At 42.8% G+C, this 21,719-nt stretch overlaps 2 protein-coding genes across 6 annotated transcripts in view; both read right to left on the reverse strand.

Moving 5' to 3' along the window:
- LPAR3 (lysophosphatidic acid receptor 3) overlaps positions 1-876 on the reverse strand; it is a 102,588-nt gene extending 101,712 nt beyond the window's left edge. The window contains exon 1 of the mRNA XM_045036119.1: positions 762-876. The gene's annotated coding sequence lies outside the window, so the exon portion shown is untranslated. The remainder of the gene's footprint in view (positions 1-761) is intronic.
- Positions 877-1,777: 901 nt separating this feature from the next.
- The window catches only part of MCOLN2 (mucolipin TRP cation channel 2), a 57,662-nt gene continuing 37,720 nt past the window's right edge, over positions 1,778-21,719 (reverse strand). For 4 of the 5 annotated variants that reach the window (XM_019837340.2, XM_006934876.4, XM_019837342.3 and 1 more), the window contains exons 8-14: positions 18,865-18,977; positions 17,279-17,428; positions 15,543-15,644; positions 15,318-15,440; positions 7,186-7,392; positions 5,050-5,171; positions 1,778-2,635 (exon numbers count right to left, since the gene is read on the reverse strand). In XM_019837340.2, the coding sequence (XP_019692899.2) occupies positions 2,599-2,635; positions 5,050-5,171; positions 7,186-7,392; positions 15,318-15,440; positions 15,543-15,644; positions 17,279-17,428; positions 18,865-18,977 (854 nt within the window). In that variant the 3' untranslated portion in view covers positions 1,778-2,598. Of the gene's footprint in view, positions 2,636-5,049; positions 5,172-7,185; positions 7,393-13,290; positions 15,168-15,317; positions 15,441-15,542; positions 15,645-17,278; positions 17,429-18,864; positions 18,978-21,719 lie in introns of those variants that run through there. The other variant, XM_045036116.1, reaches the window with a different exon arrangement.

A 21,719-nucleotide genomic window follows, 5' to 3' on the forward strand; every position in this document is an offset into this window, starting at 1 on the left:
TCTGACAGCTGCTGAATTGATCATTGCCTCTAGCACATGGCTGCATACGGGATATTTACACACTCAGAGCCCTAACTGGAACAAAGTCCACCAAAAGTGTATAGTAAGCTCACTACAAAATATTTTCCCGGCCAGCCCAGGTAAATAGATCTGTACATTTGTAGACTGTGCTAGGAAAAGCTTCTTAAAGATCTACTATTTACCATGCACTCCCGAGTCATGCCGAGTTCTATACACTTCATATTTCACTCACTCAATCCGCACAGTCCCCATTTTACAGATGAGGAAACTGAAGCCCTGTATGATCCGTCCAAGGAGACTCAGTAGGAGAACAGGAGTCCAGGAAGAAGGGATGTAGGCTAAATCTTTACTATTCCCTAGTCCCATGGAACCTACTTATAAACGTGACAGAAAAATCAAAAGGAAAGAACGGCTCAGGTTTCATTTCAATGCCAGGTCAATGCCAAGTTTGCCTGAGTTACCTGACTTACATGCGAATCCCACAGTTGAGGTGTATCATCATCATTTAGAAGCAAAAAGTAACTTGCCCAAGGCCACAAAGCTACAGGGTAAGCTTGGACTTTCACCTGAGTCTGTCCAGATGGCTCCCATGCCCATGCTCTTCTCTACCACCCCAAGTCAACAAGCTCAGGGCTGTTGTCTCTGGCTTTGGGGGTGCACTGCAAGCCAACGGGGTACATTCTAGTAAGTTGGAGATCCCGGAATGAAACCAGCAAAACCAGAAAGAACATGTCTCCTACCTTTCACGGTGCACTCTCCAAGTAGAGGCCTAGGTAGAAGAGAAAATGGTTTGTCCCAGATGTGTCCATTAAGCAGTTACGAGAACAACATTGTTCAATAAAACCCAAACAGATAATACAGTTGGTGAAATGACAATTGTTTACAATTAGTAAAAAGAGAGAAAACAATGTTTCCACAGATATAGGGTAACCTTGAGAAAGATTTTTCTCCCTGAAAGTGTTTTGTCCAGCTAGGGAGAAAAGAAATAAAAGGCAACATGAAAGCCAATAAAAGAAAACGCAAGCATGAAAGACCATCATTAATCTTCTATTCAAATGGTAGTCACAGCTGCAGATTACAGAAGGGCTTTAACAGCAATTCTATTCAGAGACAAACCAAATACTGGGGGTATACTCAGAAGTCAGTAAGTGATTGGATTGCACACCTGATTCGGGAGTGTTGGGAATGACCCTAGAAGCGCCAGTTAAATAATCCTCAGTTTAAAAGATGAATATAACTCTTGACATTTTTTGGAAGAGCTAAGATGGTCATTTTAGCAAAGTATTCTGTGTATAGACATGAGTCATTTATCTACAAGTTTTAATGGTATTAAGTGAATGATTTTCCTGGGCTAGGTTTGGTGCAGGCACATGAAGAAAATGTGGGGACAAGGGGAGAGAAAAGGGGTATGAGAAAGAAAATCTGGTAGGGGCTTGACAGGGAAGGGCAGGGAAAAAAGAGGGAGAGCATTGGGATGAGGGTTCTGCTTGATTCCAATTCTGTTCTTCTCTAATAAATTTAAAATACAAAAGTACAAAATAAATCCATACATGAAGTAATCTTAATCTCAAGTTATTATCATAAACATTTATCGGATAACTTCTATATACTAACCCCTATATCTCCTTCATTGCTTTTAAGAAAGTGAGAAACCCCTTCTGGAGACCAGATAGGTCATAGAGATGTGATCTGAATTTTGCGCTAGGTAGATATTAAGAAATACTACATTAAAAAAAACAAAAAGCAGGAACTCCACTTGTTGTGATAAAAATAAATTTATTTGGGAAAAAAATACCATCTTTCCTTGCTTGACAAGGGCAAATTGCCACCATAGTGGAGTTCAGTTGTTAAAATGAGTGACCATTGCTACCCTTCACTTCCATGTCATGTATGTATAATCAACAATAGCACAAGTGACAAGGTGTACAAATGACTGTTTCCAGTTCATCCCACTGAACCAACCCACTGAACCCCATGGTTCATCCCACCATGCCAACAGTTGCTTCCTGTCATGCTGGAAAACAAACAAACATAGGAAAACAGGCCAAGATGGTCTTTTTGTTGATTTAAGTGTGTTCTTTAATTGTCTTAATAGTTCTCCACCTTGCAATTTCTAACTGAGTGTTGGAACCAACTTCATTTCTGTACACACCATGAATTAGCAAATGTCTTCGAACCCCAAATCACTTTTAAAACAAACCCTTATTGAATGATTAACGCATATCTTTCAATGCATGGCTTTAGGTGCCACTGTTTTTGGCACACTTTGAAATGTGATTTTTTTTTTTTCCATCCCAACATTGTGATGTCAGAAGTTAAAAGGTCAACGCAGAATTTCATTATCACTGCTCCATTGCACTAATGCCCAGTAGTTGACCGTGGTCTATGCTTCATCATCCAAGTTTATAAAAGGAACTTTGGAATTTCAGTTGTGTTCAACCAGCTAACAGTCCTCTTTCCTGCTCCACAGTTAAATAAGTCAGTATTTTTGGAAGTGCTGGTCCGAGCTGTTTGGGGCCCTCTGCATTGTCACAGGGTAAAGAGGCCTGAAACTTGATTATCTTTAGCAGGAAGATTTTAGTTCATAAGTACCAAGTGGTCATCACTTCCTTTCCTGTATCAGAAAGGGGAAGGAGGAAAGAGAAAACAATGATTTCAGAATCTGTGGGATGGAATAGGAATACTCTGCAGTCAGGCATGCATAGGTTATAGACACACTGAGTTCGACATATAAGAAGAAGAAAAGGTAAGAAGGTCAATGTACATTATTTTTGGTTTGACTAGATGCTTTTGGCAATTCTGAGGAGTTGTCCATGTAAAAGGACCCTGCATCTCCTTTCATTGACAAAGCAATGGCTTTGTCACATGACAACAACATATGGCTACAATTGGCTACTCAATGGCTACAACAGATTTTCCCCTTTGCTGCAGTGAAGGGGAAAGCTTAATTCTGTATTTGTCCAACCAGGTATAGCTTTCCAAAGAATCACATCACATGAGACCTGGTTTCAGAGGTCATCTGTTGTACTCTGATGGCACTGGAAGGACCAAGAGGTTAAGGAGAGATCATGGGACACATTTGGTAACCAGAAGGGTCCAAAACAGAAAGCCAGGTGTTCTGATGATCAGTCCAGAGACTCTGTCAACAATTTGAAGGAAAATCAGTCTTTTGTGGTTGCCGGACCTGTTTGATTAAAAAAGTGACCCCCATCTGTGTTCTGCAGGAGACGGAGCTGTCAGTTGGGGGTGTCAGTGATAGGCACCAGAAAGGGGACCTACACACCAATATTTTTGATGCCCTTACTCCCCACATTCCCTCAGTGAAGTCTCTCTCTAATATTTACTCTCCCTTTACGGCCTTCCTCAATTTCTACCATTCTTAGGTTCCTAACCTTTAACACCTCCAGGTGTACTTTTTGATGGAGTCAAAGTCATCATTTATTCTCATGGCCCCAGGACCATCCATTTCCGGCATCAGTCCCATGACCTTCATTTACTCTCTGTAGGGTCCATCCCAATTGGCCTGGAGTCCAATCAGATCAAGCTTTGATCTGATTATTCAACTAAAACTTCTCCAGCTGACTTCACCCATGACCATCTTCGGTAACAACCACTTCTGGTTTTATTTTTGATAGCCTCTTTTTTCAAAACTCTCAACATTTTAGTTCTTCAGCTGACTTCCTTGGTAGACTCCCTCAGTCCACTGAATTCTTTCATTTGTCATGATGAGCAGACCCTCCTGTGAAGCAGGCATCTTCTCAACAGGCCCTCGCATGCCATACAGTGGACCGTCTGCTGATATTGATTCTTCTCAGTTCTCAGACCCAATCCGACCAAGACGTTTTCTAGTCCTTCCCTTAAACCTTTTGCTCATTCCATGTGGCTGCACAAGAAAACATTTAACATCCTCCTGTGGCTTTTGTGATGCACACCAAAGTCCAAAAATCAAGTACCAAAAACTTATCGGTTACTTTCCAGAATTCACAATTACATTCTCTAATGATGATTTTTTCTTTACAGTTAAATACACATTGGAAAAGACAACTTTGAGAGATTTTCCTTACATAAGGTGCCTCTTAGGAAGCCACTGCCTATTAAGAAAATTAATTTCCCTTTATCCCAGCTTCCATGGCAACAATTTAATGCTCTGAGAGGGAAGAAATGTGATTTTAAAAAACTGAACTTTTCTCAGAAGACTTCATTTCATATTTACCAGACATTCTTTGGAAACGCTCACTCATAATCATTTCAAATCCCAAGATGCGGTATGAATCGATTAACAGAAAATACATCCTGTGGTTTAAAGTAGCAATTATGTTCTTCCATCTCCCTTCAGGAATTTGATTTAGAGATTTCTTCTCGAAAAACATGGGTAGGGGATATTTTCAGTCAACAACCCCACCTGTGACTACAGAGGAAAATAAATAAGGGCACAATTAAGAAAACTATCCTCATGTGACCCCTATTTTTACCCCCAAACCACTAAGTGGATGCTTTGCCACTGAGGTGTAGACCATTTGCATAAGTGTCCTGCCGAATGCCAGCAAAGCACAGTTGGTCGATGTAGAGCTACTGATATGTGTTCCCAACCAAAGCTATGCACAGCCTCCTCTCAAGCAGGTTCTCTGCTCAGCTCAAGAAAGGTTATTTATACCAAATACTGTGGAAAGGGAAAGGCCGTGGACATTCCTAGAGCTCCCCTCCTAAAAATAAAAGTTTTGACCTCTTACTTTGGCCACCTCAGAGTTCACCTTCTCGACGTTAGCGGACATAACTCAGGCCTTCTCGTTAGGGTCTCATAATATTCCCTAGAGATTTCAACCGCGTCATGTAGCTTTCTACCCCGTTTTGTAAGAAACAATTCATTTCTAAAGCCAGTTTCAGTGGGAGGAAAGAAAATGAAAGATGAATTATTTCCCACAATAAGCTGATCTCTGAGAATAGGGTAAACCTTGGAAGAACCCGTTGTTAAGGCCACAGAGAAGATCACCTCAGGAGCATGGAGACCTGATTAAACACAATACTGACCTCCTCAGGCAGCAGATGCAGGACAAGAAGGGTGAGGCCTCTTTCTGATACTTCTCTTTGCTACCACACTCCTTCAGGAATTCCTGAAGGTCCGTTTCAGGAAATCCATTCTGTTGGTATTTCTTTAAAAAGTACATAATGTTGTTACCTTATTTGCAGAGCATGAGAAATGGCTCCCTCTGTCAACACATCAAACCCACCTTTGCTAAAATAAAACTCTCCCACGTTGCTAGCTCCGATCCAAGAACTGATATTAACAGTGAGGCATCAATCTGTCAGTCCCAGAAAGCTAAGCCAGGGCCACCATGGGAACGGAAAACAATCCAAAAACCCCAGAAAGAAAGCCATGGCTGGGCAAGGGAGGGGTGTGTTAATAAAGGGAATGAAGGAAATAGTCAAAAGTCTAAAATTTTAATGCTAATTTTAAGACCAGATAAGACCTCCCCTTTCTCTCACTGCCAATGTAGAGCCCTCAGGGAAGTAATCCCTATTTCCTCTACTTTTTATTTTATTTTTTAGTTTATTTATTTATTTATTTTGAGAGACAGCACACAAGTGGGGTGGTGAGGACAGGGAGAGGGAGAGACAGAATCCCAAGTGGGCTCAATGCTAACAGCACAGAGCCCGACACGGGGCTCAAACTCATGAACCACGAGATCACGACCTGGGCCGAGATCAAGAGTCCGACACTTAAACGACTGAGCCGGCCAGGTGCCCTATTTTCTCTACTTTTGTAGAAATTGGTCACTTGGTGGGGGAGAAGGCAGAGGGGTCTTCCCACATCTCATGCTTACTGAAGTCACCGAGGCTTGGCGCGCTCGCTGGGGCAGGGGCACTGCCGCATCAAAGACAGGAACCCACAGGGCAGGAGTACGCAGTTCCTGTCTCCATGCCCAGCCCTGCTGCTACAGCCAAACAACCATTCCCACGGGAGCGCTCAGCTCGCCATACTCAGAGTGCTCAGAAGCATTTCCAATAGACTGTCCTCCTCCGAATTAGTCTGAGAAGGGCTTAGGAAGAGGACAAAACCCCAAGGCACTGACATGAACCCCTGGTCCTGAAACAGGGTTTTCCAAGCACAACCATCTGCTGTGGAGGTGCGGCCACACTAGGCAGCACAGAGCTCACTTCAAGCTACAACTCAGTTAAACAGGTCCAGTCTGAAAGGATACAGAACCCACAGGACGGCTTCAGAAGCTAGGACGCTCAGCAGTCACAAAAGGCTCAGTTTTCATGATTTAAAGGAAATTCGCACCACACACGTGGTTATGTCATGCCGTGTTAGCAGTGTGTCCATATCTGGACAGGCTGTCATGACAGCAGTCACCCCTCATCACTCAAACTTATTCAAAAGCTCAAGTTCCAGAACAGGCAGGTACACCTGTACCTGCCATTGCCAACACGGACAGCCCAACTATGTGATTTACCATGCTCGGCCCATCCCGACCCACTTCCTTTCTCTCTTTCAGCACACTTCTAAACCCACCCACCCTGGTCAGGGCAACAGGGACAATGCCCTAAATGTATACTTAAAATTAACTTCCAGGGGCACCTGGGTGGCTCAGTCAGTTAAGCTTCTGACTTCAGCTCAGGTCATGATCTCACGGTTCATGAGCCTGAGCCCTACATCGGGTTTTCTGCTGTCAGCACAGAGCCTGCTTCAGATCCTCTGTCCCCACCTCTGTGTGCCCCTCCCCCACTTGCACTCTCTAAGTCTCTCTTAAAATAAGGAAATAAACTTTAAAAAATAAAATAAAATTGGGGCACCTGGGTGGCTCAGTCAGTTAAGCATCCGATTTCGGCTCAGGTCATGATTTCACAGTTTGTGAGTTCAAGCCCTGCATCAGGCTCTGTGCTGACAGCTCAGAGCCTGGAGCCTGCTTCAGATTCTGTGTCTCCCTCACTCTCTGCCCCTCCCCTGCTCACACTCTGTCTCTCTCTCTCTGTCTCAAAAATAAATAAAACATTAAAAAAATAAAAATAAAAAATAAACTTCCAACACCTAAAAAGTTTCTTTTCCACAAAGCCTCAAAATCAAAATACTATTGTCCTATTTTAAGTAAAAAGTGTAGTATTTTCCTACGTCCCAATCGAGACAGAATTTGTAGTCATTTTTTGGCAGCAAAGATTACTTACCTTGATGGTATCATAAGAATCTGTAATAAGTGCAATGAACAGGCTGAGGATCATATATATAAAAAGGCTGATGAAGGAATATAAATACAGGCGACTGAACAGCCACACCAAGATGCTCTTCTGCTGTATTTGAGCAAAGGTCGCAAACATGTCATCACCATTGACCAGAGAAAACAGACACTCAGCAACTGTGTTCAGATCTTCAAACTGTAGGGGGGGAAACCAGAAATTTTTAAGATGTAATATCCAAAAAAGCAGAGAAGCATCTAGTTAGCTTTTGCTGATGCTGTTGTCACTATCATTAAGTGACATTCATTTTATTTTTTAAAATTTGTTTATTTAAGTTCAAGTTAATTAACATACACTGTAGTATCGGTTTCAGGAGTAGAACCCAGTGATTCATCACTTACATACAATACCCAGTGCTCATCCCAAGTGTCCTCCTTAATGCCCTTCACCCATTTAGCCCATCCCCTGCAACCCGATCAACCCTCAGTTTATTCTCTGTATTTAAGAGTTTCTTATGGTTTGCCTCCCTCTTTTTATCTTATTTTTCCTTCCCTTATGTTCATCTGTTTAGGTTCTTAAATTCCACATATGAGTGAAATCATATGATATCTTTCTCTGTTTTATTTCACTTAGCATAATGCACTCTAGTTCCATCCACGTTGTGCAAATAGCAAGATTTCATTCTTTTTGATTGCTGAGTAATATTCTACTGTATATATATATATATGTGTGTGTGTCTGTGTGTCTGTGTGTCTGTGTGTGTGTGTGTGTGTGTGTGCGCCACATCTTCTTTATCCATTCACCAGTCAAGGGACATGTGAACTCTTTCCATAATTTGGCTATTGTTGATAGTGCTGCTATAAACACTGGGGTGCATGTGCTCCTTCGAATCAGCATTTTTCTATCTTTTAGATAAATACCTAGTAGTCAGTTGCTGGGTCGTAGGGTAGTTCTATTTTTAATTTTTTCAGCAACCTCCATACTATTTTCCAGAGTAGCTGCACCAGTTTTCATTCCCACCAACAGTGCAAAAGGGTTCCTCCTCCTTGCCCACATCTGTTGTTGCCTGAGTTGTTACTTTTAGCCATCCTGCTAGGCATGAGGTGGTATCTCATCATGGTTTTGATTTGTATTTCCCTGATGATGAGTGATGTTGAGCAATTTTTCATGTGTCTGTTAGCCATCTGAATGTCTTCTTTGAAAGGTGTCTATGCATGTCTTCTGCCCATCTCATTTCTTTACTGAATTATTTGGGGTTTTTTTTTTTTTTTTTTGGTGTTGAGTTGGATAAGTCCTGTATAGATTTTGGATAACAACCCTTTATCCAATAACTAATTCATTTTCAAACATCTAGAATATACCACAATACGAAAACATTATTCAAAACTCTCCTCCACGCATACAATCTTAGTATTTCTCTCACTTTTTTTCCTTTGAACTTTTTATATACTTGTGGTCACATCATCTAAGAATTTTGGATATTGATTTTTTTTCTACTTAACATTTCTTGAGTTATTCACACTTAGAAAGCATTCTTTTTATGTAACAGGCCATTCCTTGGATGTCAAATTTAACTATTTCCTTGTCACTAGACATCCCAATAATAGGACAATGTAATAAACATGTCTTAGCATAATGTTTTTTCCTATTATTGGTTCTAAGTGATGCATGTCTGCCAAACCACTTTCTGAAGGAACTGTGTACTCTACAACCAGCAAGAGAGAAGTGGCTGAGACACAGCACGGGCTCGAGAAAGTTTTGCCACACGGAGTGTTTCACTGTAGCCTTTCCAACCACAGGTCCAGGTAATTATAGCACATTAAAAACAAAGATCACCACAGTGGGAAAGTGTCAAAAGATGAAGGATCACAACTCATGCCTTCGAAGGGCTCCCATGCTAATAGTGGACAGGCCAAGATACACAATGCCCTGTGGTAGAGCTGGGGTGGGCTGTGTAAGCAAAGCGGCCCTCAGAACTATGGCCCGCAGGCTGAGTAGTTCACCAATGAGAGGAGGAAGGGGAGCGTTTATCAGTGGACATAGGGGAAAACAGAGCTCTACTGGGAAGTGGCTGGAGTCACGCAGCAAGGGCAACCTCTGGTCTTCTACACACTTCAAACTCCTACAGGCCAACTTGAAACCAGTAAAAATACTCTATCCAGAAGAGTGACACAAGCTGGTCTGTGTTTGTTAAAGGTAACCACAGCCCACGGAAGATCTCCTAGAACGAGATAAGCCTAGGGGCAGGGAGGCCAGTGAGAGGTGAGTGCGGGAGCCGGGGGTTGCAAGGAACCCAGGGGAGACTGGAAAGAGAAGGAAACGAAGATGAAAATAAGTCTGGGAAGAGACACCTAAGGGACTCGGTTTTAGATGAGGCGAGTCTGAGGAGCCAGCGAGAAATGCTGATATTAGGCAGTCGGTTGGAGGCAGACACCTGGAGTTTGGGAGCTGAGCGTGTGCAGAGTGGAATTCCACCAGCAGCCCTCCTGGCTTTAAGTGGTTAACAACCTATTGCCACAGCGACTAACAACAGCAGGTGCATAATAAACAAACATCTCTAGGGCCAGGGGGTTAAACATCAGTGGAATGTAAAAGCTTCTATCTAAAGAACAATAATGACCTAACAGGCAAAAGACAATACAGTTTTCAAAAGCACAGATGGAACAAGTTAGTGTAGAGTTTTGAACCAAATTCTGTCCTTAGCATGAGGGGCACATGTCCACTGAGTCAGTTTGGCTCTAGGGACAGCCCAGTCCCTGATGAATGTTTACAGGACACCTCGACTCAGAGGTCCAGGTACTACATCACATGCCACAAAGTAAAACATCCCACCCCCTAACCCAGAAATTGTCCTTTCCCTCCAAATTCCCTATTTCTGTCAATGACTCCAGTCTCCTACCAAAGAACAGTTACGCCAAAACCATCAAATGCTTAAAACTGTGTGTTGAATTGATTAGTCTTCCCTTCTCTTCAATCTTCTAAGGTCTACCTGCACCTATGATGTTTTTCTGATCCACTCTGATGTCAACACTTACAACCAGATTATTATGAAAACCTCCAAGCAAGTGGTCTTTACTCCAACCTCCTCATCCTGCAGTCCAGACTTCAGTAAAATCTAAACTTCATAGACTATAGACTCCAGGTCATTTCGCTTGCTTAAGAATATACAAAGTCGGGCGCTTGGTCAATTGAGCATCTGACTTCAGCTCAGGTCATGATCCCATGGTTCGTGTGTTCGAGCCCCACGTCGGTCTCTGTGCTGCCAGCTCAGAGCCTGGAGCCGGTTTCGGATTCTGTGTCTCCCTCTCTCTCTGCCCCTCCCCCCCTCATGCTCTGTTTCTCTCTCAAAAATAAACAAACATAAAAAAACCAGGGGCACCTGGGTGGCTCAGTCGGTTGGGCATCCGACTTTGGCTCAGGTCATGATCTCGCAATTCTTGAGTTCAAGCCCTGAGTCGGGCTCTGTGCTGACAGCTCAGAGCCTGGAGCCTGCTTGGGATTCTGTGTCTCTCTGTCTCTCTGCCCCTCCCCTGCTCACGCTCTGTCTCTCTCTCTCAAAGATAAACATTTAAAAAAATTGCTCAATTAAAAAAAATAATAATAATATACAAAGTCAGGATGCAAAGTAAAAATCCAAACCAAGAAGGCTGGGATAAGTTTCTTCTTCACGTGGCCTCTTGCTCTCTCCTCATCGTCAGTATTAGCATCCTGTGTCTGTCTGTCTGCTCCCACACACCAGGCCCACTTCTTTCTCTTTTCCTCACGGATGTGTCCTCTTCACCTGACGTGATGTCCTCCTCCACCCCCTTCTCCCCGGCCCCATCCCTGTATCCCACTAAGCCAATGTTGAAGGGCTATTTCAAAGTCTACTTCCAGACAGACTGCACTGGCTGCTCCAGTCCCTTCCCTGTTCTCTGTATCAGTAAGAACCATGGAGTAAATTACTAGCTTGTCTCCTCATTGGTTTTATACACTTCTCCATGTCCCAACTAGATAACACGCACCATGTCCTAACCTCCCTGGTCCATGTCCAAATCCACAGGGTAAAAGGGTAAAGCTTGTAACCAAGGGAGAGTAACAAATGTAGCCCAAACAAAGATCATGCCCGTGCCTTTACCGCATCAGCAACAATTCGGAGAAACTCTGAAGTTGCTCTCCACAAAGATCTGGAGGGAATATTCACTTGAGCAAATCACTGAACAATATGCAGATTATCTAACAGTAAGATGGGCAGTTCTCAGAGTCAATATTTTCCATCCCTACCACCATCCTTAAGACAATGAAATTAAACCTGGTTTCTATGGACATGAATTACAACTCTGCCAGCACCATTAATAATTCTTTTGGAATCTAGTCAATTCCTTTCTTTAGTTTCAAGAACCCGTAACAGTCTGTGCTTCAGGTTCCAAAGCTGCAAATAGTTGTCGGGTACATTCTCAAATTCATTCCTTAGTCTCTTGTGTCTCTTGTGCGGTTACTTAGTATCAGCCTAGATACGATATCTGCTTCAATATGAATGTTATTCACAACCATTGTATCTCCCTCTCCTCTATGCACATGAGATGTATTTTAGCCCACCAAACATTTAAAGGAGAACCAATAAAACAAATGGTACACATCCTGCCATTTTGTACCTGGAGAAGTGGCTGTGAACCACACTCGGTTTCAGTGGCCAAAATCCATAGTAGAAGTGAACTTAAATAATATCCAAGGTAAGGAGAATAAGCTCCTAATGTGCTTCCAGCCTAGGACTACATTTATATGGAATTGTTTTGGTTCTTTTGAGAACTAGCTGAGCCTCTACCATGTTTTATGCACCCTGCTAGACCTGGGAAATGCAAAGAGCAACAAGCCACGGTCATTGCCCTCCAAGAACTCAGTCTAGAAGAACCTGACAATGTTCGGTACACAGTAGACACTTAGTAAATATTAAGTGGTTACTTCCCCCCCTTGGTTCTGTGAGACCACTGTGTGAACTCAAGCACTTGTTCCACAAATGATCACTTTGTGATTGAGCCGCAGAGAACTTTCATTCGAATGAAAGCATTACCTACAGTGGCTTATTACAGAGAAGGGCATAAAAATTGCTTTAAGAGCTGGTACTGAGAACCTCATGCAGCATTCAGGTGAGATGATTTAACTGGCTAACAGCTGTTTTGAATAAGAGAGGTGCTTGGCTAAAAGGAGAAGCCTTGAAAGACTGAAGACGTCATATGGGTTCTACCAAACTTCTACCCAGGGCATCAGTGAAGTCCAGCATTTTTTCAGTGCCTTGGTCTTCTCATTTGTAAAATGGGGACAGTGCAATGTAACACTGATTTATTCTTCACGGTGAAAAAGTCCTATGGAAATGCAAGAGCCACAGTAGCATCATGTTCTCCCAAACCTCATCTTCAATTATTAAACATCAACAGTCTGTGGTCCTCTGTGTCCAGACATTTTGAAAGGGCACTGTGCCAAAGTCCATTAGTGCTGGAATCGACATTGGCCAGAACTTGGGTCTCTACTCTCTTTCAGTTGAACCACTGAAATCCAATGTCTAACGGGAAAACAGGAAGCTAGAATATGGAAGTCCTGCTGCCAATCAAAGAGCCTGTGACACTGAAGGTTTCGCCCTCCACTGACTAATGCCTTCACTGAGTTAATTCAACTATCCGTTTCCCCAACGTATCAGTCTGGCTAGAGATGAAAGATAGATGCCATAAACGGAACTGCTATGCAACCCTAGAGACAACCCTCATCCCTCTGGTCCTCTGGGGGAGAAACGGACAGCAGACATTAACAGGGAGATACAAGTCAAGAGGTGCAAGGTACAATATGGCAGACATTAGCTACATGTGACCACCGAGCACCTGATACACAGTTGGTCCAAACTGAGATGTGCTGTCAGGATAAAATACACACCAGATTTCAAAGTATAGAAAAAAAAAAAGGAGTATAAAATATCTCAATGTTTTATATTGAGTACATGCTAATGTAATATCTGGCATATATTGGATTAAATATATAATTAAAATCAATTCATCTGTTTTGTGTGTGTGTGTGTGTGTGTGTGGTTTTTTTTTTTTGTTTTTGTTTTTGTTTTTTTTTTTTTACTGTGGTTACTAGGAAATTTGGAAATACACATGTGGCTCTCATTTGGAGCTCTCATATTTTTACTGAACAGTGCTAGTCCAGAGAATCCCACTCTCACCTGGATTCTTTAAAAGGACAGAACCAAACATAGGAAAACACACTCGGACTCACAAAACAAATAACATCATTTTCTTCAAGGTAATCTTGACACATTGAGGGAAGTAAGACTGATTAAGTAGCTCTCCTCTCACAGTTGATCTATTCATGGGTCAAACCAAATGCTCTTTTGTAATGATCTGTTTTAGAGAATACCAAGAAAAGCCCTACAGGGCATTGGTCAAAGCACGTGGATTGGGGTCACACAAACCTGGGTGTGAATCCTATCTGCTATTTACTAGCTGTGTAACCTCGGGAAAACTATCTAACATCTTAAGATCCTGATTTTAGGTAAAAGAAATGTAATATTTCCCCTACAGGGCTGCTGGGTGGGTTGACAGCAAGAGGTAAAGAACTTGAGCACTATATCTATCTAACATATAATGCTTGGGAATGGTAGCTATTTTAGTAAAATCCAAGCAACATTATCTAAGCATCTTCCAGAGTAATGATGGGGTAGAGGAAATGGAGGGCAAAGGAGAAAGAACCACTCATCCTGAGGCCTTGAAACCAGTGAATTGAAGCAGAAATTCTTAGGCTCAGTATTTATTCCGCACAGTACAACACTGCCCCCTAGTGACAAGAATGTTGATAAGCATGCAGAGCAGGACGTAAGTGAGAAAGAGAAACGTAAATTTTCCTGAGCGCTAAATAGTAAGTACTCCAGATCTGAGAGATTGTATTAAACTACGATTTTTACTCATGAGTCACCTTTAAAGCAGTGGCATGGAATTGGAAGAGCAATAATATTATCAAGATTTACTATTAACCCAGGGATTGTCACTTTGTTAATTACACAGTTTCTCAAAAAGGAAAACAGTCATTCTCCCTGGACATATTAAATGTAACACTTAAAGAGGAGAAAGCTTGCCTGTGTGTCAAGTTGCTAGGATTTACATTAGTATGATAACACAGGAAGTTGGCGCTTTGTGGACCGCTCGCTTTTTGTGAGTAGTTTGCAAACCAGATTTGATCACATGTTTTGTTTCATGCAACTACCAAGGTCAAAACTGAAGGCTGAGCTGTTCTATATGCTTTAACACAATCCTCTGCACTAAGCCAAGAAACCTGTAGCCTGGGCTGTAGAGACCAAACAAGAGGAGACAGAAATGCTTAGCACAGTACCTGACATACAAGCATCAAGTAATAGCTGCCTATTATTTTTCATTGTGTTGTTTCTGTTGTTCCAACTGCCAGAGACCCATGGAAGAAAAACTATAAGATGCAATGATTCCTCTTACTTATTTTGGTATGAAATCAAGGCCTACCTAATTTCATTTCCTGAGGCATCTATCAAATGTACTGTTCTAAAAGAACATCTGAACATAACTTTGATGTCCCTACGATGATGCTGCTACTGAGTGAAGCCCAGTGTTAGTTTAGAATTCAGATACTGATCTTTAATAAGGCACAAAGAGGACACTGTAATCAAAACCACCTACAAAGACAAGATGTGTTATCATTTTAATCATAAACCTAACAGGGTCATTCTGGGCAGTCTTTGTCCACCTTCATTCTCCTCAATGAATCTGGACGAAAACCTTACTGCTTTAAGTTAGAAGGATATTGTAATTACTTTCCTCATTTACTTTTCATTTTTACTGTAGTGACCTCACGTCCAAATATTTCTCATTTGATGATCAGCTGGGTTAATATGTGCCTCCTGAAGCCCAGACAAGGGAAATGCACTCTCTAGTTACAGTTATAGTGCTTGCTTTGATATCCTGGAAATATTCAGTATCCTGGAAAGGGAAAGAAAGCCAATGCAAAGACAGGTCTCACTGAGGTCGAGGGTACGTGCCAGTGCTGGGTAGAAAGCAGGGCAGTGCTGGGACCCACTTGTAAGCGTCCCGAGTGCTTAATTCATAGAAGCAAGGATTAGTGCTACACACCTTGTCGTGATAAGGTCCTAAAACAATCCAGCCACAGAACGTGTAGCCCAAGTAGATCATACCAGCACAAGCACAGAAGCGAAGAACTTTGGGCAGTGAGGCTTGCATCGTTAAAATGAGCACCTGAAATAAACACCAACAGGAGGGAATTTAAAAGTAGCTGACTGGCACCCAAAGAAGGAATGAGTCTCAATCCTAGTGCCCTACCCGATGCCACATCCTTACGTTATATGCTTGGAAGTAACCCAGGTATCTGATGACGCCAACCCAGACAAAGAGCGTAGACGTTCCGAGCAAAATGCTGCACAGGTCGTAATTGGTGAGATTCTAAAGAATGAAAAAAATAGACATGAGTAAAACACTCCACTCCATTCAGGGTATTAACCTCACTTTAAACTGACTGGAAAAGAATGGACTGACTGCCTCTCTATATGTGATACTAAGAGCCCGTAAACTGAAGAAGAAAAGAGCACAATTTCAAATGAGAAACATTTCCTTTTAGTATTTGAGTTGGTTGAACTGAGTTTTTATTCAAACAGTATCTGGAAATAGTAATTGCCTTTACTACTGACCTAGGCATTAAAGAGTATAAAGTAATGGTGTTTGTTAAATATCAAACGATACCATTCACCTATTTTTGAAAGAAAGCTCCAACATGATTTGCTAACCCAGTTCTTTCTCTCAAGGACTTTTAAGTCTAATTGAGGAGACAGACACACAAACACAGTTCTAATTTAATATACTAAGTGCAAAGAGAGCCACAATGCCTGGCATGTCACACAGGGCTCCCCAGAGTGTGACTCCAGAATGGAGCCGGGCCTGGAGGGCAGGTTGAGAGAGGACACTGCAGGTCAATGGACAAAGGCTGAACAGAGGCACAGGCCAAGAGCCAGCAGGATGTCCTAGAGACGACCACTGATGGGTCCGGGAGACCTAGGACAGGGAGGGAGGCAGAGCGAGATGATGGGTTCCCCAGACACCATGCTGAAAGGAGGACACTTCATCCCAGTTGGGGCCCTGTGAGGCAGAGAGGATTTAGACACTTCTGGACAAATTAGTTTGACAGTGGGGTGGATGGATCTGAGGAATATAAGGAGGAAGGCAGGAAAACCAATGAGAAGACTGTTGTGGGGTGCCTGGGTGGCTCAGTTGGTTGAGCATCCAACTTTTGATTTCAGATCATGTCATGATCTCACAGTTCTTGAGTTCGCGACCCCCGTCAGGCTCCGCGCTGACAGTGCAAGGCCTGCTTGGGATCCTCTCCCGCTCCTCTCTCTGCCCCTCCCCACCCCCAAATAAATAAATAAACATTTAAAAAAAAAAAAAGGAATATGCTATAGTAGTATAGGCCTGAGAGGAAGATATCGTGAAGGAAGCCAGAGTAGTCAGGGTGGAGAGGAGGGAGGCACTTCAGGTGGTCAGCATCTGCTGACTGACAGCAAGGAGGGGAGAAGAGCCAGATGAAGGGGGGGTCAAGATATAGTCATGGGATTAAATCAACTAACAACAAGAAGGTGTCAGGTGCCTAGTGGTCACTCAGTATTCCTGTCCTCACTCCCCTCCAAGCGCACCCATCAGTCATGGATAGTCGCCACTGGCTCTTGCCATGATTGGTTCATGGGCCAGCTGCTTCTTCTGCAACTTAAAAAAAAAAAGAAAAGAAAAATGAAGCCCACCCAAACAGCCAATTTTCTCAGTTCCTATTGTGAAGATGCTGAGTTTCCCGGCGGATATTCCTAGGGATATCATCTTTCACAGAACAACAGTTTCCTTAGTTTCCCTTGATGAGGAATCAAGTCAGAGGAAATAACCCAGGCATCTGATGTGAGATGGTTTTATGGATGTGAGAAACGAGAAAACATCAGGCTCAAAGTAGTCTCCGTAAGGATTTTATATCTCAACGTGCCGGGGGTCCCCCAGAGGAAAAGAAAGAGCAGAACATTAAAATGGGTTGCCCTCACCTTTGCTTTAATTTCCATTTTTAATATGGATCCAATTATCGTCATTAGGTCGCTGATAATCACCAGGATATACCATCCATTGATGAACTCCCACTGGTCGGCGTTACACACGTGTCGCTTGTACTTCTCCAGGAAGAAATTGAGAAATCTCTGCGGCAAACATTTTAAAAAGCATTTCTTACAAACCACACTGCCCTCTGGAAGGAGAAGACAAGCGCAAAACAGTGCTCTCGCCTGTAAAATGATATGGCATTACCTTTCCCAACCTGACAGATCCTCTTTGAGGGTGGGGATTACGGCCCACTTTCCCCCATAATCTATTGCAGCTAAAAGTAAGTAAGCATTCTAGTACCTGCTAAGTTAACTCAAACATCAAATGCTTATGTTCTAATGCCAAGAGACTCTTGTCATAATTGCTAACGCATAGTACATTCTCAGTATTTTACACGTTATCAACTCATTCAGTCTGACTCCCCTATGAATCAGGTCTATTTTCAGAAGAAGAAACTGAGGCATGGGGAGGCTAGGCAGGATATGGGTCTGGGCAGCCTGGTTCCAGAGTGTGTAGTCCCAATGGTGGGAGTCAACAGTGACTCCCAATGGTGCCCCCTAACTTCGGAAGACCCAGGACCACGACCTCAGATGGAGAATATCAAGAGGCTTGGGGGACAGGTAAGAGAAGTAGATTATTTACAAAATAAGTTGACAAAGGTCAAGAGTAAGAAAAATAGGGGTGCCCAGGTGGCTCAGTTGGTTCAGTGTCCAACTTTGGCTCAGGTCGTGATCTCACAGTTCATGAGTTCAAGCCCCACGTCGGGCTTGGGCTGACAGCTCAGAGCCTGGAGCCTTCTTCAGATTCTGTGTCTCCCTCTCTCTCTGCCCCTACCCTGTTCATGTGCTCTCTCTCTCTCTCTCTCTCAAAAATAAATAACCATTTTTTAAAAAAGAGTAAGAAAAATAGATTGTACACTATTTTCTTGCTCCACAGATGGTATCCACAAATGATGACTTCCTGTATTACCCCTGACCCCAGTCTGCATTTACACACATACAAGACAGAATAAGATTTGTGGGGAGCTGAAGTATGTATTCACAAGAACTCTGAGGGTAAAAAGGTAAAATGAAACTCAGGAGAGAATAAACTATTTTTAAAAATAGAAAAAAGTATTCTGTGCTTCATTATAACCCATTTACCATGCCTCCCTGTCAAAAGGAACTCTGATTTGAAGACAAAAGATGAAACCCACACATGCTATTACTCTGTTCTTAAGATCACACCTGAATTTAAGAGGGTCTTGTTTATTCTGGAAACATTCAAAAGCCTCAGAGTTCACCACTGTGCACCTATGCTTAGCAGCTCAGTTTGAAGCAGGATAATTATCTGATCCCACCTGACATGCCAGGAGCCTTACCCACCCTGTACACCTCAGGTTGATTAATGCCTTGTAGGGGGACAATCGTTCAAAGGAATCTAATTTAGTCAAGAGCTCCAAAAAGGGCAGGATGACCCAACATCAACTGTCCACTGTCTGAACAAACAGGATGGAGGCCTAGAAGGGGGAGAGAACATTTGAACACACACTTACCTTTCGTAACCTTAGAGCTAGAACAATGGATCTTGTGCACAGAATAAGAGATGCCAAGCATATCACGATGACAAATGCATCAAACGCCAGCACGTACTGGGTGTTTTTCTGAACTGAGGAACAAAAACAGAATTCAAATGTTAAACACACCTTACTTGGGAATAATTCTCAAACAAAATGGCAGTCTGAAAAGTTCAAATGATAAATGCTTAAATATCAGAAACAAATCACACTGCATTCATTTAGAAGTCTTTAAATAGGGTAAAACATTCTCTGATGTTAAGTTATACATTTAAAAACATAAACTCTTTGCTAAATGTACTAAAAATATTTCCTATAGAATAGAACTCAACAGAAGGTGGTCCATTTGGGCTCTATTCAACAGAGGCAAAACTGGTTCTTTTTCATAAAAACACAAATAGCCAGTTTTCCGTTAATGAACAATTCAAAACACTGCTCCTCAGAATCCCCATTTCCTTTCTTTTTTAATGTGCATTTGCTTTTGAGAGAGAGAGAGAGAGAAACAGAGTGCAAGTGGAGGAGGGGCACAAAGAGAGGGAGACACAGAATCCAAAGCAGGCTCCAGGCTCTGAGCTGTCAACACAGAGCCCGGCATGGGGCTTGAACTCACGAACTGTGTGTGAGATCATGACCTGAGCCAAAGTTGGGCACTACACTGACTGAGCCAACCAGGTGCCCCCAGAATCCCCCCTTCTGTTTCTCGACCTTACTGTGTACTATGTACTGTCCCAGTTCTTCTGCACATGGAGAAAACCACCTCTTGGAATGGAATCACAGCAGTAATCAAATTGTGGTCGCAGACTACACAGTAGCATGGGGCAATGTACTGGAGGAAGATGTACCTGTAACCTCTGCTTCTCGGAGACCTGATGGTAGCATTCCAAGTGCCTGGCCCCCTGCCCATGCCTGCAGCTTCGTCACCTGCCCCTCGGTGCTCTCCTCCACCTTCTCTACCTTGATGCGACATTGTTCTTCCTCTGTCCCTGCTCCTACCAGATTTGCTGGCCCTCTTGCCTCAGGGACTTCTCAAGTGCTGATCCCTCTGCCTGGAGCACACCATACAAGTCAGATTATTCTTTTTCAGCCTTGGGTCTCAGATGAAATATTAAACATTTCAGATTAAATATTTAGGGAAGAGAATTCCCTAAATTCCCATCTTCATTAGCCCCTCCTATATTCTCACAGCACTCTACACAAGTATACATACTCATAGCTCCTTTCATTCTTCTTTGTGTGATGGCCACTGAACCCGTAACGACGTCTTCTAAGATGGCACACACAGCAAGGAACACAGGGACAGTGCAAAAAAGGAAAGACACAGTCTCTGGAGCCTGATGAGCTGGCTCTGAACCTCAGCTCTGCACTCAGAGGCTGTGAAGCCTTGGGGAAGGTCCTTCAGGGTCCTCGTCCTTTGTCACCGCCCCCCCCCCTCAAAATAGGTAGAATAAAAAAAAAACAACTCTGCATCATAGGGCTGTTGTGAAGATTAAACAAGCTCATATATGAAAGCACTTGGAACAGTCCCAGGCAAACAACAGCACGCATTCATAGTGCTTCTTGTTGTGTATCATTTGATGCCTACCTTACCCACTAAATGATTGACTCTAGGAAGGGGGGACTGTATGTGTTTGTTCAACACTACAGTGTCTGTGCTTTCTTAATGCCTCAGTGTGTTTATGAATAAATGGAGAGCACTGGCACAACATGAGAAGACTACTGAATAATCCAAGTTAGAACCTGTGAAGGGCTGAAGGAGAGGAGAAGGCACAGAGCTGTGAGAGACCAAGAGTCAACCTGGTCTCCAGAGGGACCTAAGCAAGAAGAGAGAAGGACCATCCAGGAGTGACTCTGGTTTTTCTGTCTTGGTGAGCTGAGCTCAGTCTGGACATTCATGACGAGAGAGGAAAACTTGGTGGCAGCTAAAGCCACGGGTGTGGACATAGCCACTGAGAGAGACCACAGAGGAAGACACAACTAGGAAGGACGGGGGTGGGGGGCAGCAAGGTGGGGCATTATGAAGAGATGAGCTCAAAAAGTAGACTGAGAAGGGCCATGGGACAAGGGAATGGGACTGAGGGCAGGTGAACTTCAGTGGCGTGCTCAGAGGGGATTATAAATCGGAGCACTCCACAGCGACACCTCTGCAGAAAAGGCATCTAACAAAAAGACCAAGTGTGTATGGATTTAGTAATGCAAGGTGTGAGCATTACTCACGGCAAGAGTGTCTGAGGGCAAACAGCTCATCCTGTGCGTTAAGGGCATAGGCAGCGAGTAAGTGCAATTCACTGACTGAATTATCGAGGCGTGCTGAGCTTTAGACGCCTCCACTGCAGTAGGGGGAGCAGCTGGGCCTGCCTCATGGGCTGTCAGGAAATCAGGTGAGATCACTTATGCCCAGTGCTTGCTGCAACGGTACCTAGCACCTAGCACTTACATTTACTTTCAGCCGTTTTATAGTGAAGAAGCTTAAATTATCTTGTGATAACATCTAACGAGTAGATAAGAAAACAACTTAACTGGAACCGAAGACAGACTTTTTCTTTCTTCCTTCCTTTCCATCTTTCTTTCTATTATCTATGTATCTTTCTATCTGTGTGTATTTCTACGTATCTATGTATCTATTTCCTCCTTTCTTCTTTTTTCTCTTTCTTTCTATGTATCTTTTTATCTATGTATCATTCTTTCTACATACCTACCTAATCTATCTGTGTATCTACCTGCCTATCTTTCTATGTATCTGTGTATCAATCTATCTTTCTATGTATGTACATAAGTATATATGTATCTATCTAGCTATATTTTTCTTTGTATCTTTTTCTTTATTTCCTTCTTTC

The sequence above is a fragment of the Felis catus genome, chromosome C1 (genome assembly GCF_018350175.1).
Source record: "Felis catus isolate Fca126 chromosome C1, F.catus_Fca126_mat1.0, whole genome shotgun sequence".
Taxonomy (NCBI): Eukaryota; Metazoa; Chordata; class Mammalia; order Carnivora; family Felidae; genus Felis; species Felis catus.